The sequence below is a fragment of the Pseudophryne corroboree genome, chromosome 11 (genome assembly GCF_028390025.1).
Source record: "Pseudophryne corroboree isolate aPseCor3 chromosome 11, aPseCor3.hap2, whole genome shotgun sequence".
Taxonomy (NCBI): Eukaryota; Metazoa; Chordata; class Amphibia; order Anura; family Myobatrachidae; genus Pseudophryne; species Pseudophryne corroboree.
The window spans coordinates 343,335,724-343,350,046 of NC_086454.1; the positions used below are offsets into that span (position 1 = coordinate 343,335,724).

A 14,323-nucleotide genomic window follows, 5' to 3' on the forward strand; every position below is an offset into this window, starting at 1 on the left:
CCTTACAACCTAGCCTGTAATGGTGGAGGTTGGGAAAGATGACTTGTTTTAGGTGGCGGTATGAGACAGTAGCCCCCTTGTGTCCTGTAACCTGATCTCTGGATCCGGCCTATGGGACTATCCTGTATCGTAGGGCCCACTGACAAATAACAGTCTCCTCAGAAGAGCGCTCGCTGCTGCTGCTTTTATCATGTGGGTATGGACCACCTCACAGACCCAGCGCCAGCCATTATAGCGTCAGCAGCTGCGTGCTGTGTGATGGAATGATCATTATACATCATCGCTGGTTACTGCCACAGGAAAAGGGAACAAACAGCTGATTAGTAGGAGGAGGGGCCTGGAACGCACCAGATGTGTAGGCATGAGAGTAATGCAGGCATGTCCAAACTGTGGCCCTCCAGCTGTTGTGAAACTACATATCCCAGCATGCCCTGACACAGTTTTGTTGTCAAAGAATGCTAAAGCTGTGTCAGGGCATGCTGGGATGTGTAGTTTCTCAACAGCTGGAGGGCCGCAGTTTGGACATGCCTGGAGTAATGGCTCTAGGCTTGTGAAACTCAGGTATATCCGGAGTTTGCCTGGCTCAGGTGGTCATTATATATATGCATGAACAGTGTATTATAACTCCTGCATTATAACGGAATCGTGTACACCATCATTCCTAGAGCAATCCCAATCGGGTCACTACGTTTCTGCTATTTATTATGATTTACTTATTAGCAATTGCTTATATAGTGCCAGCAACCTCCGAAGTGCTATATACAGGGTGTTGCATACGTGTGGAATCACCCTAACAAAAAAGGACATGGAAGGAAATACTGATCCAGCATCTATGCATAGGATACGGGAGTGGGGGGAAAACTTTTTAGGCTATGTCATCAGTATGGCAGCCATCTTGGACGCAACTTTAATCTTTTGTTAATTGGGAACATAGTCACGTGACATAACAAACAGATGCAAAATTTCCAAAGATAAACAACGGTGTCCTTAATTTTTTTATTGCAGGTAGTGACAGTAATATTCCTTTACTAATTTCCTTTTTATTTCCACACGTATGGACAACCCCATATAGACATAGCCTATAGACAAGGTGACGGCATTCAGTCTCCATTATAGATATAATGGAGGCATGCAGACGGAAACTTGTTTACAAGACTGTGAGTGCCACCTCTTCTGTTTCCATGTGTGTGTGTGTGTATATATACAGTATATATATATATATATATATATATATATATATATTTATAGATTTCCTTTATGTGTCCTGATCTAATATCCTTTAGTTGGTATGTATTCACCTTGTCCTTAGAATGACTGTATATGTGCTGTACGGTGGGGTACTCTTTGGAGCAGGATGTTAATCAGTGAGAATTCCCAGGAAACACAAACACCTGGAGGCAGATAATCCTCCCCCTCCCCCCACCCCAATTCCTGCAAATATCCACCTTCGTTACAGGATCATTTCAAATAAATGAGAGTGTTCCATCCACCCCCACCCATAACGGTCACTTCCTAAAACAGCCCGAAGGGTGATAGGGTACGTTCCCGGGACAGCACTATAAAGTCCACCATCTCACTATTTTATTTATAGATTTTTTTTTAATTAACAAATTTAGATTTTTTATTTTGTCTACCAGTATATTTTTGGAGCATGGGAGGAACCCGGAGTACCCAGAGGAAACCCATGCAAGTACAGGGAGAATATACAAACTCCACACAGGGCCATGGTGGGAATAGAACCCATGACCTCGGTTCTGTGATGCCATTACAGATAATAGGTTAGAAAAGCAACTGTGCGCCCTAAATTGGAGAGGTCAAATCAGATCCATTTACAGCTGATGGATCAATAGATCCACAAATGGATGGTGTTTTATGCCCCCCCTCCCCCCTTATTTACCATGTTCTCAGTAGCAGTATCTCCAGGAGAGCTTCAATTATCTGAGGGATACTAAAATAAGAATTTACTCACCGGTAATTCTATTTCTCGTAGTCCGTAGTGGATGCTGCGAACTCCGTAAGGACCATGGGGAGTAGACGGGCTCCGCAGGAGACTGGGCACTCTAAAAGAAAGATTAGGTACTATCTGGTGTGCACTGGCTCCTCCCTCCTCCAGACCTCAGTTAAGGAAACTGTGCCCGGAAGAGCTGACACAACAAGGAAAGGATTTGGAATCCAGGGTAAGACTCATACCAGCCACACCAATCACACTGTACAACTTGTGATAACCATACCCAGTTAACAGTATGAACAACAACTGAGCCTCAGTAACAGATGGCTCATAACAATAACCATTTAGTTAAGCAATAACTATATACATGTATGGCAGAGAGTCCGCACTTGGGACAGGCGCCCAGCATCCACTACGGACTACGAGAAATAGAAATACCGGTGAGTAAATTCTTATTTTCTCTGACGTCCTAGGGGATGCTGGGAACTCCGTAAGGACCATGGGGATTGGCTCCCAAACGGGCGGGAGAGTGCGGATGACTCTGCAGCACCGAATGAGCAAAGGCAAGGTCCTCCTCAGCCAGGGTATCAAACTTGTAGAACTTAGCAAATGTGTTTGAACCCGACCAAGTAGCAGCTCGGCAAAGCTGTAAAGCCGAGACCCCTCGGGCAGCCGCCCAAGAAGAGTCCACCTTCCTTATGGAATGGGCTTTTACTGATTTAGGATGCGGCAATCCTGCCGCAGAATGAGCTTGCTGAATCATGTTACAGATCCAGCGAGCAATAGTTTGCTTTGAAGCAGGAGCACCCAGCTTGTTGGGTGCATGCAGGATAAACAGCGAGTCAGTTTTCCTGACTCCAGCCGTCCTGGCTACATAGATTTTCAAAGCCCTGACTACATCTAGTAACTTGGAGTCCTCCAAGTCCCGAGTAGCCGCAGGCACCACAATAGGTTTGTTCAAATGAAACGCTGATACCACCTTAGGGAGAAATTGGGGACGACTCCTCAATTCTGCCCTGTCCATATGGAAGATCAGATAAGGGCTTTTACATGACAAAGCCGCCAATTCTGAGACACGCCTAGCCGAAGCTAAGGCCAATAGCATGACCACTTTCCACGTGAGATATTTTAGCTCCACGGTCTTAAGTGGCTCAAACCAGTGGGATTTCAGGAAATCCAACACAACGTTAAGATCCCAAGGTGCCACTGGAGGCACAAAAGGGGGCTGAATATGCAGCACTCCCTTAACAAATGTCTGAACTTCAGGCAGTGAAGCCAGTTCTTTTTGAAAGAAAATAGATAGGGCCGAAATCTGGACCTTTATGGAACCTAATTTTAGGCCCATAGTCACTCCTGACTGTAGGAAGTGCAGGAATCGACCCAGCTGGAATTCCTCTGTAGGGGCCTTCCTGGCCTCACACCAAGCAACATATTTTCGCCATATATGGTGATAATGTTGTGCTGTCACGTCTTTCCTAGCCTTTATCAGCGTAGGAATCACTTCATCCGGAATGCCCTTTTCCGTTAGGATCCGGCGTTCAACCGCCATGCCGTCAAACGCAGCCGCGGTAAGTCTTGGAACAGACAGGGCCCCTGCTGTAACAGGTCCTGTCTGAGAGGCAGAGGCCATGGGTCCTCTGAGATCATTTCTTGTAGTTCTGGGTACCAAGTTCTTCTTGGCCAATCCGGAACGATGAGTATAGTTCTTACTCCTCTCTTTCTTACTATCCTCAGTACCTTGGGTATGAGAGGAAGAGGAGGGAACACATAAACCGACTGGTACACCCACGGTGTCACTAGTGCATCCACAGCTATCGCCTGAGGGTCCCTTGACCTGGCGCAATATTTTTTTAGCTTTTTGTTGAGGCGGGACGCCATCATGTCCACCTGTGGCCGTTCCCAATGGTTTACAATCTGCGTGAAGACTTCTGGATGAAGTCCCCACTCTCCCGGGTGGAGGTCGTGCCTGCTGAGGAAGTCTGCTTCCCAGTTGTCCACTCCCGGAATGAACACTGCTGACAGTGCTAGCACGTGATTTTCCGCCCATCGGAGAATCCTTGTGGCTTCTGCCATCGCCATCCTGCTTCTTGTGCCGCCCTGTCGATTTACATGGGCAACCGCCGTGATGTTGTCCGATTGAATCAGCACTGGTTGGTTTTGAAGCAGGGGCTCTGCTTGACTCAGGGCGTTGTAAATGGCCCTTAGTTCCAGTATATTTATGTGTAGTGAAGTCTCTTGACTTGACCACTGTCCTTGGAAGTTCCTTCCCTGAGTGACTGCCCCCCATCCTCGGAGGCTTGCGTCCGTGGTCACCAGGACCCAGTCCTGTATGCCGAATCTGCGGCCCTCGAGAAGATGAGCACTCTGCAGCCACCACAGCAGAGACACCCTGGCCCTTGGGGACAGGGTGATCAACCGATGCATCTGAAGATGCGATCCGGACCATTTGTCTAACAGATCCCACTGAAAGATCCTTGCATGGAACCTGCCGAAGGGAATTGCTTCGTAAGAAGCCACCATCTTTCCCAGGACTCGCGTGCAGTGATGCACCGACACCTGTTTTGGTTTCAGGAGGTCCCTGACCAGAGATGACAATTCCTGGGCCTTCTCCACCGGGAGAAACACCTTCTTCTGTTCTGTGTCCAGAATCATGCCCAGGAAGAGCAGACCCGTCGCAGGAATCAGCTGCGACTTTGGGATATTCAGAATCCAGCCGTGCTGTTGCAACACTTCCCGAGAGAGTGCTACGCTGATTAACAACTGCTCTCTGGACCTCGCCTTTATAAGGAGATCGTCCAAGTACGGGATAATTATAACTCCCTTCTTCCGAAGGAGTATCATAATTTCGGCCATTACCTTGGTAAATACTCTTGGTGCCGTGGACAGACCAAACGGCAACGTCTGGAATTGGTAATGACAATCCTGTACCACAAACCTGAGGTACTCCTGGTGAGGTGGGTAAACGGGGACATGCAAGTAAGCATCCTTGATGTCCAGCGACACCATAAAATCCCCCTCTCCCAGGCTTGCAATAACCGCCCTGAGCGATTCCATTTTGAACTTGAACTTCCTTATATAAGTGTTCAAGGATTTTAAATTCAGAATGGGTCTCACCGAACCGTCTGGTTTCGGTACCACAAACATTGTGGAATAGTAACCCCGTCCCTGTTGAAGAAGGGGAACCTTGATTATCACCTGCTGGAGGTACAGCTTGTGAATTGCCGCCAGTACTACCTCCCTTTCCCTGGGAGCAGCTGGCAAGGCTGATTTGAGGTAACGGCGAGGGGGAGTCACCTCGAACTCCATCTTGTATCCCTGAGATACAATTTGTACAGCCCAGAGATCCACTTGTGAGCGAACCCACTGGTTGCTGAAGTTTCGGAGACGCGCCCCCACCGCACCCGGCTCCGCCTGTGGAGCCCCAGCGTCATGCGGTGGACTTAGAGGAAGCGGGGGAGGATTTTTGTTCCTGGGAACTGGCTGCCTGGTGCAGCTTCTTTCCTCTACCCCTGCCTCTGGGCAGAAAGGATACGTCTCTGATCCGCTTGCCTTTCTGAGGCCGAAAGGACTGTACATGATAATACGGTGCTTTCTTAGGCTGTGAGGGAACCCGAGGTAAAAAAGTTGACTTCCCGGCTGTTGCCGTGGATACGAGGTCCGAGAGACCGTCCCCAAACAATTCCTCACCCTTATAAGGCAAAACTTCCATGTGTCTTTTAGAATCAGCATCACCTGTCCACTGCCGAGTCCATAATACTCTCCTGGCAGAAATGGATATTGCATTAATTCTAGATGCCAGCATGCAAATGTCCCTCTGTGCATCCCGCATATATAAGACGACGTCTTTTATATGTTCTATGGTTAGCAAAATAGTATCCCTGTCGAGGGAATCAATGTTGTCCGACAGGGTATCAGACCATGCTGCTGCAGCACTACACATCCATGCTGAAGCAATAGCAGGTCTCAGTATAGTACCCGAGTGTGTATACACAGACTTCAGGATAGCTTCCTGCTTTCTATCCGCAGGCTCCTTTAAGGCGGCCGTATCCTAAGACGGCAGTGCCACCTTTTTTGATAAGCATGTGAGCGCCTTGTCCACCCTAGGGGATGTTTCCCAACGTAACCTGTCCGTTGGCGGGAAAGGGTACGCCATCAGTAACCTCTTAGAAATCACTAGTTTCTTATCGGGGGAACTCCACACTTCTTCACACAATTCATTTAATTCATCAGATGGGGGAAAAGTCACTGGCTGCTTTTTCTCCCCAAACATATTACCCTTCTTGGTAGTAACCGGGTTAATATCAGAAATGTGCAATACATTTTCCATTGCAGTAATCATGCATCGGATGGCTTTTGTAGACTGTGCATTTGTCTCATCCTCATCTACACTGGAGTCAGACTCCGTGTCGACATCTGTGTCTACCATCTGAGCTAGCGGGCGTTTATGAGTCCCTGATGGCCTCTGAGACGCCTGGGCAGGCGCGGGCTGAGATCCCGGCTGTCCCAAGGCTGCTGCGTCATCGAACCTTTTATGTAAGGAGTTGACACTGTCTGTTAAGACCTTCCACATATCCTCCAATCCGGTGTCAGCCCCGTCGGGGGCGACACCACACTTATCTGCCCTTGCTCCCCCTCCACGTAACCCTCCTCATCAAACATGTCGACACACCACACACAGGGAATGCTCTGAGGACAGGACCCCACAAAGTCCTTTGGGGAGACAGAGAGAGAGTATGCCAGCACACACCACAGCGCTATGTAACACAGGGAGTTACACTACAATGAGTGATTTTTCCCAATAGCTGCTTATTATCTTATTTGCGCCTAAATTTATGTGTACCCCCTCTCTTTTTTACCCTTCTTGTACAGGATACTGCAGGGGAGAGTCTGGGGAGCGTCCTTTCAGCGGAGCTGTGAAGAGAAAATGGCGCTGGTGTGCTGAGGAAGAAGGCCCCGCCCCCTCAGCGGCGGGTTTCTCCCGCGTTTTTGTATATCTTAATGGCGGGGCTTTTTGCACATATACAGTTTTCCAGACTGTATTATGTGCATCATGTGCCAAAAGGTATTCTTATTGCTGCCCAGGGCGCCCCCCCCCCCCCCAACACCCTACAGTGACCGGAGTGTGTGGTGTGCAGTGGGAGCAATGGCGCACAGCTGCGGTGCTGTGCGCTACCTTAATGAAGACCAGAGTCTTCTGTCGCCGATTTCATCTCCTTCTTCTGGCTCTGCAAGGGGGACGGCGGCGCGGCTCCGGGAACGGACGATCGAGGTCAGGCCCTGTGTTCGAACCCTCTGGAGCTAATGGTGTCCAGTAGCCTAAGAAGCACAAGCTAGCTGCACGCAGGTAGGTTTGCTTCTCTCCCCTCAGTCCCACGTAGCAGTGAGTCTGTTGCCAGCAGATCTCACTGAAAATAAAAAACCTAACAAATACTTTCTTTTCTAGGAAGCTCAGGAGAGCCCCTAGGGTGCATCCAGCTCTGGCCGGGCACAGATACTAACTGAGGTCTGGAGGAGGGGCATAGAGGGAGGAGCCAGTGCACACCAGATAGTACCTAATCTTTCTTTTAGAGTGCCCAGTCTCCTGCGGAGCCCGTCTATTCCCCATGGTCCTTACGGAGTACCCAGCATCCACTAGGACGTCAGAGAAATGTAGGTGAAACGCGTTAATTGAAACCGTACATATCTTTTTCTTTGTGGTCCATTTCCAGGCAGATGGCTCTAGCAGATGTAATAGAGAAAAGTAGGTTTTATAAACCACAGATTATTCTGAATACAGGACACTCACAGATGCTCAGCCATACTTACCTACTTCTTCCCCTCTTGCATGGATTCGGAGATGGGGCGAGATGCAGCTTCGGCCTGCCTGCAACTCTGCAACCTGCGAGTGCACACAAGGGAGCCCCGATGACAGGAGTCACTGCAAGTCATATCATGCCCACTGTGTGCGGGAGTGTGACTGTGAGGGAGTCTTCCACATGTACCAGGAGAACAGGCAAGCGCACATAATCCAACACACGTGTAATCAGCAAGATGAATATGCACAAGTGATTTAGGTCATGGCATAAGTTACACGTATGTGCACACACATTAATATGTTACACACCCTTTATTACATAAATACACTATGGGAACACCTTGGTAGTCAGGCCACCGATTATATTGGAGACTCGTGCTTTGGCATAGCTGCGGTGCATATGCAAATAATAAAAATGGCCCCAGCATGGACACCTCACCGCTATGTACTAACATACCCTGGGTAGGTAGAGGATTCTGGGGGTGCATCTGACACAAGCTTCTGTGGCTAAAGATAAAGGGTCTGGGGGTTTGTGTAGTGATGAAGGGGACACTGGTTTGGACACAGCCATACCAGAAAGGACAATGCTGACCACTACTGAACAGCACCGAGCGCTCGCCTTCACCCATGTTCCAGCTTTCCTTTCCTAACAGGGCAGAATTGTCTGCCAGGGTGACAATGCTGCCCCCGCCCCCCTCCCTCCCCCCCTCTTCCCAGAGGGACCATGCTGGCACCCAATGCCTGGATAAACACAACGCTTGTATCATGGCTGCAGTCCCCAGATCTTCCATATCGCAGTGTACAGTCAAATCATTACTGTAAGCCACGTGTGGGGTAAATCGGGGTGTCAGATGCCACGTAAGCCATCTGTACCTAGTATGGGGCAGGTGCAAGTTTTGATGCTGCGTTTGATCACTGTGACTAAGACAGATGTGGGCAGGCTGAGACTGTGACCAGCAAAGTGGGCGTCCCAGCCCTCGCACAGTCACACGCACGGCTGTACTCCAGAGGAAGGGCTGACATATTGGCATAGTGCGGTAAGAGACGCTGAGGTGATTACAGCGCCGTACAACTCAGTCAGGCCCCACGTGTGAATGGAGTTTGCCATCTCATAATAGTGGTTCAGCGCACACGCTCTCTTCACTACTGGATGTAGGAACATTTATTTAGAAATGGTTTTGTTAGTAATAAACCGCCACTGTCCCAGCAATGCTGAGATTTTACACTTTCCTCAGCGCGCCATAACAGGTCAGGTTTTACAGATACTCCTATTTATGCACAGGTGACTGACTTAGAAGAACATGTACTAAGCAGTGATAAAAGTGGAGAAGTGAGTCAGTGGAGAAGCTGTTCATGGCAACCAATCAGCTGCACTGTATACTTTTATAGTACGCAAATTTTATATGTTACGTCAACGCCGATTGGTTTGACATGGGCAACCTTCCCACTTTTATCACTGCTTAGTAACATGTCCCCCTTAGTACCTTAGACCGTTTTATTCAGCCATCTGGGCTCAGGGGAAATCCTTAACGTCAGAACAGGTACAGTACGCAATAACTGGACCAATAAAATCGAGTACTCAGTTTTATTGTACAGCATATATAACAATTCAGCACACACGCGGCTCCTTCGATAATCGGATCGGTCACCCATGACACAAAATCTCGGCCGCAATCTCCAGATGACGCACAGGGTGTGGGAATTTGCGACCATATATCCAATGTGTTGCCGTGACAGTCATCCTCCTTTTGGGTGGACATATGCAAACGCCTTGCGGTGTGCCAGAAAGTCCGCTAACAAAAACCGCCCATGCTTAAGGGTGTCGCTCAGATACTGAGGACTTCAAATTGCTGCAAAAACCACCACAATTGTCAGGATTACCCCCAACAAAAAATAAAACGGCTTTAGGATACCTTGAGGTCAGCGTTTGGGATACCCTGCTATATATGTACTTGAAAAGAAACCATTAAATCAGTGATTGACCCTGTGTCCGGCCTTCCCAGGGTCACTGTTACGCACTGCTTTATCTGCCCTTGTGGTGTCTGACCCTATTTACAGAGAATTGTTTGTATGCCGCAGCACTGTTACCTGTACAGCACTACGGACACTTGTGGCACCATATACATACGAAGCGATCAGTACAACTCCGACTCTTGGTGCCCATGTAGGAAGCCGGTCTCCGTCACATCACTAGCATCAGGCAGGCTGCAAGGAGGTATAGTCCCGTGCCCCACAGCTGGACACATCCTGCCCTAACTGCAACGTGGTGCAGAAGCTGGAACAGGCAAAGGTGACTCAAGTTGTTGTTGAACTACAAGTCCAAGGATGCCCCTGGCTGATAAAGCAAGCATCTATGAAGATATCAGTTTAGAGGTTTTAGAATACAAATAAAGCATGACTCGGCCCATATCATGGAGGACAGGCTGGTATCTGCTCAGGGCTAGAGCAGGACCATCTTATATCTTTGCTGTTCCTCAACTAGGATCAGATTAATCACACAGCCCAGTCAGCGCTGTCACCCAGGGCCCTAACAGTGCCACCTAACACAGAAACAGGCACCAGTGTAGGGTAACATAACACTCCGCACGTCTCCTCATGCTCCGTATTCTCAGCAGGGAAAGAAAACTTCTTCGTATAAAAAATGTAAAATATAAAAACCACACACAAGCCTTTAATAAAATGTATTTGAGTGGTTTACATGAATTTTTTTTTTGAAGTTTGATACAAAAACAATTTATTCCTATAAATAGTAAATAAAAAAAACCAGAGGGAAAGCGAAAACCACAAAATATAAAAAAAAAAACTAAAATGCAATTTTGAGGCCCAAACTGTGAATCAGGAGATGTGATGGACTCTCAGAGGGCAGAGACGCAGAAACAAAAACTGACCCCCAGGCACATCAGCTTTGGGAATCTTTACACCTTGGGGTGTATATATTGTGTCTGATGCAAACATTGTAACTCAGCACACCCCTAAATCATCCCACCCTTCAATATAAACAGAAATCAAATTTTTTTTTTTTTTACATTTTGCGGGAACATCCCAAATTATATAGGACCTGCAGAAAGCTTGGGGAGTAATGTGTTTGCAGTCCAAATCTCATTCCTTTGGTAGATGGGTAGCACGCTCTACGATCCCTCCAAGAGCAATTGGATGTTCCATGTGAGCGAATCAATCCTTAAAACTTGGATTACACAGCAGAAAGGGCTAAAGGCTTATTGGTGCAACGTTAAGTCTACATTCGGATTAGCGTGGTAGATCAGTTCCTAAAACAAACAGAAGCCACCCCTGAAACAAAGACTAACTAGCAGAGCTCCCTCAGGATGGAGCTAAGGTAAGCTCAGCCCCAACCCTTCCTGGAAGCCTTTCCTAGTCACAGCGGGCACTTTACGCCAACAATTCAAGTTATTCTCTTCACGTCTTTGGCTTGGCAACACCATTGTGCTAGTCTGGTTGCATGATGCCAGTGAAGAGGACACGGCCTGCGTAACATGAACTGGGAGAAGCACATCACATGCCACGTAACATAAGGCAGATTCTCCAGTCCGGAAAAAAACGGAAAAAAAAAAAAAAAAAAAAAAAAAGGACCATTATTTAAGGCGATGCGGCAGAAGTTCTAGTTTTGGACAAAGTTGGCAGCTGCCCCCTCCGGCAAACTAGTCTTCATCACCCCCATACATGTCTGCCAGCTTCCGGAAACGGGGTCCCCAGTCATTCAGACAGTTATAATCCTGGTCGCCATCAGAGCTGGAGGAGTTCAGGGAGCTGAGGGATGCTGCCTCCGACCCACTACCCTCGTAATCAAAGACGAGGAGAGAGTCGTAGGGTGGAGCAGTCGGGTCGTTGTCCGCGGCGTGCAGATTCTTCAAAGAACAAAGAAAACAATAATTAGATCAGAAAAACAACCCCAACATGCCATAAATAGCTGTAAGAGACAGAAGGCCAATGTTTAATAGCACATTGTACAGATGGAAAAAGGAAGTCCTCCCAGGAGACAGACATGGATGGCAATGTACCGGCAACTTCTCAGAGGTAATTTCTGCCTTTAATGAGTCTGAGAATCCATTAAGCCGTTTCCCGTAAATCGGCCGCCCAGAACACTCATGTCCACGCACAGTAAATGGACTTTACCAATTTTAACTCTTAGGAGGTTAAACTAAAATTTGTGAGGTCTAGGACCCCTTCATCTGGACACAGGTGTAGGTTAAAAAGGTTTCGACCCCCGCACAACCTACCATATACAACATTAACTCACCTCTTCAATGAAGTTACCAATCTCATCCGGGTTTGAGGGCCGTTGTCTGTACTGGGGTGCAGGCATTAGCGTGGGTACCACGTCATTCCTCATGACGTCAGGCCGGGCGTCTAGGCCACGGTGCAGCTGGCTCAGGTCATAGTCCTGGGAGAGAGAGTTTTGTTAGGGGAACTTCAGAATAATAGAGCCAGTACTGGATTGTGTGAACCTCTACTCTACACCAGAGGTTCTCAAACGAGGTCCTCAAGAAACCACAACGGTCCAGGTTTTTGGTATATAAATATGGCTCAGCACAGATGGGTAAATCAAATTGACTGAGGTTCTAATTACGTCACCTGTGGCCACACATGGATATACTTAAAACTGGACTGTTTGGGTGCCTTGAGGACCTCTGTTCCACTGTCACTACAAGATCCATCAGACTCACCTGGTCTTCTTCTCCGCCACCCTCTTCACCGTAATAGAATATGTTGTCCCTGGTGTCATCCTCTGGTAGCAGCAAGGGTTCCTTCACTACCCTCTTCCGCTTCAAGAATATTAATAGCAGTAGGATGAGAACTGTGGAGAACATCAGAGAATCAGGGAGACTGCTTGGTGTATGGGCTCTATTAAATTCAGGTCCCCACAGCCACACATTAACCACTTGCACATGGCGAGAACTCACTTAGCAGAGCCAAAACGGATCCCAAAATGATCAGTATAGTTGGCAGTTCGAAGCCTGTCAATTGCCGCTCGTTACAGCTGATGGAGCTGCCCTCACAGCCGCACACGGTCGCATTCACCACGGTGACCTGTGCCAGATCCCCAGCATCGTACAGGCGGATATACACATAGTAGTCTCCGATCTTCAGCTCTTCCTTGGGTCGGAGGATCATCGCATCTGGTAGAGAAACAAATCGAAAGTTCTAAAAAGCCCTTACTAAACAGACACTTCCAAGATAAAACTAGGAGCACTTCCCCTTGTCTCACCCCTCACCAGATGGTAGGGCGCAAGGCAGAACCTGCTCAGTAAGGCCCCAGCTATTCAGAGCCAATCTTCCACAGGACAACGCTAGTTACCTGTTCCTTTCACCTCCGCCTCCCAGGCCATGTCTGATCCATGCGAGAGCTCCACTCTGTAAGGGTAGGTGTTTGGAGGAAGGTCGGCATCACTGATTGAGAACTCTTGGGGTTCTGGATTTTGGTTGCACATGGTGAAGGAACGAGGACTAGGGACGGGACCATTGTCATTCACATCACTCAGTTGCAGGATGAGTGTTCCAGTACCGGTGGCAAATGGAATCCCTGCACGAACAAGAGTCATGATGAGTAGACCTTATAGCCGCAGACATAACACGGCATGACATAAGGAAGGAATCCATCATGCAGACAACGGAAAAATCACTGAAACAACTAAAAGGTCTAAAGTGTAGAGATAAAGCAATACATTAAAAAAAAAAAAAAAAAAAAAAAAAAAAACACACCCCAGAACATTAGGATTCTGCCTGCAGCCTATGCCCCGTCTTACCATCATCGGTCACCATCACAATGACTGTGTAATTGTTGTTCTTGACAAATTCAGACTCTCTGTCCAGGTTGCCGTTTCCGGTGACAATTCCAGTGTCCTCATTCACAGAAACCCATCTAGCGGGGTCATTACCAATTTTATACCTGGGGGAGAAAAATAAATAAATGAGCAAACCTTCCACCTTCTACAGGATTGTTGTGCGCCCAACCGCATTCTGCACAAATTTCATTCCATAATATCAGGTTTAAAACAATCCTGATGGTATGCTTTTACGGTACTGGGGGATTGGGTAATGCTAATGAGGCCAAACAGTCAGAAAAATACCTGCTGCCCAGATTCCAGCACAGAACGGTTTATCGGATCCTTAGAAACATATGAGACCATAAAAAATAAAAATAAAGACATTTTGGACAACCCTTAAACCCCCATCCAACCTTGGCAGCTAGGTACCAACCTGAGCTTCTGGTTCTGCTGCTTGTCAGGATCCTGAGCAACAAGCGCTATGATCTTCTCCCCACGATGAAGGTTCTCCGGCACCTCCGCCACACTGATGATCGGCTTGAAGAACGGCGCCTCATTCACATCCTCCACATTGACAGTAACCGTGGCGGTGGAGGTCGGCAGGTTGACCGCAAAAGGTTCTTCATTCTCCACAGTGATCAGCAGCACAAACTGCTTTCTAGTTTCAAAGTCCAAACCCTGCCGGGAGGAAAAAGGCCACAAGACAGAAGTGTAAACTTGAGGGAAACGAGCAAATTGGGTTTTGTATTTCCATGGCTGTGCACCAAGGAATGCTACTGCATTATCAGGGGGAAAGAG

The 14,323-nt window shown here is 47.9% G+C and overlaps 1 protein-coding gene across 1 annotated transcript in view; it reads right to left on the reverse strand.

The window, feature by feature from the left end:
• Positions 1–10,388: 10,388 nt before the first annotated feature.
• Positions 10,389–14,323, reverse strand: part of LOC134969763 (EP-cadherin-like) — a 47,083-nt gene continuing 43,148 nt past the window's right edge. Inside the window, exons 10-16 of the mRNA XM_063945923.1 lie at positions 13,959–14,203; positions 13,505–13,647; positions 13,057–13,281; positions 12,662–12,877; positions 12,425–12,555; positions 11,998–12,141; positions 10,389–11,605 (exon numbers count right to left, since the gene is read on the reverse strand). Of these exons, the coding sequence (XP_063801993.1) occupies positions 11,399–11,605; positions 11,998–12,141; positions 12,425–12,555; positions 12,662–12,877; positions 13,057–13,281; positions 13,505–13,647; positions 13,959–14,203 (1,311 nt within the window). The 3' untranslated portion in view covers positions 10,389–11,398. The remainder of the gene's footprint in view (positions 11,606–11,997; positions 12,142–12,424; positions 12,556–12,661; positions 12,878–13,056; positions 13,282–13,504; positions 13,648–13,958; positions 14,204–14,323) is intronic.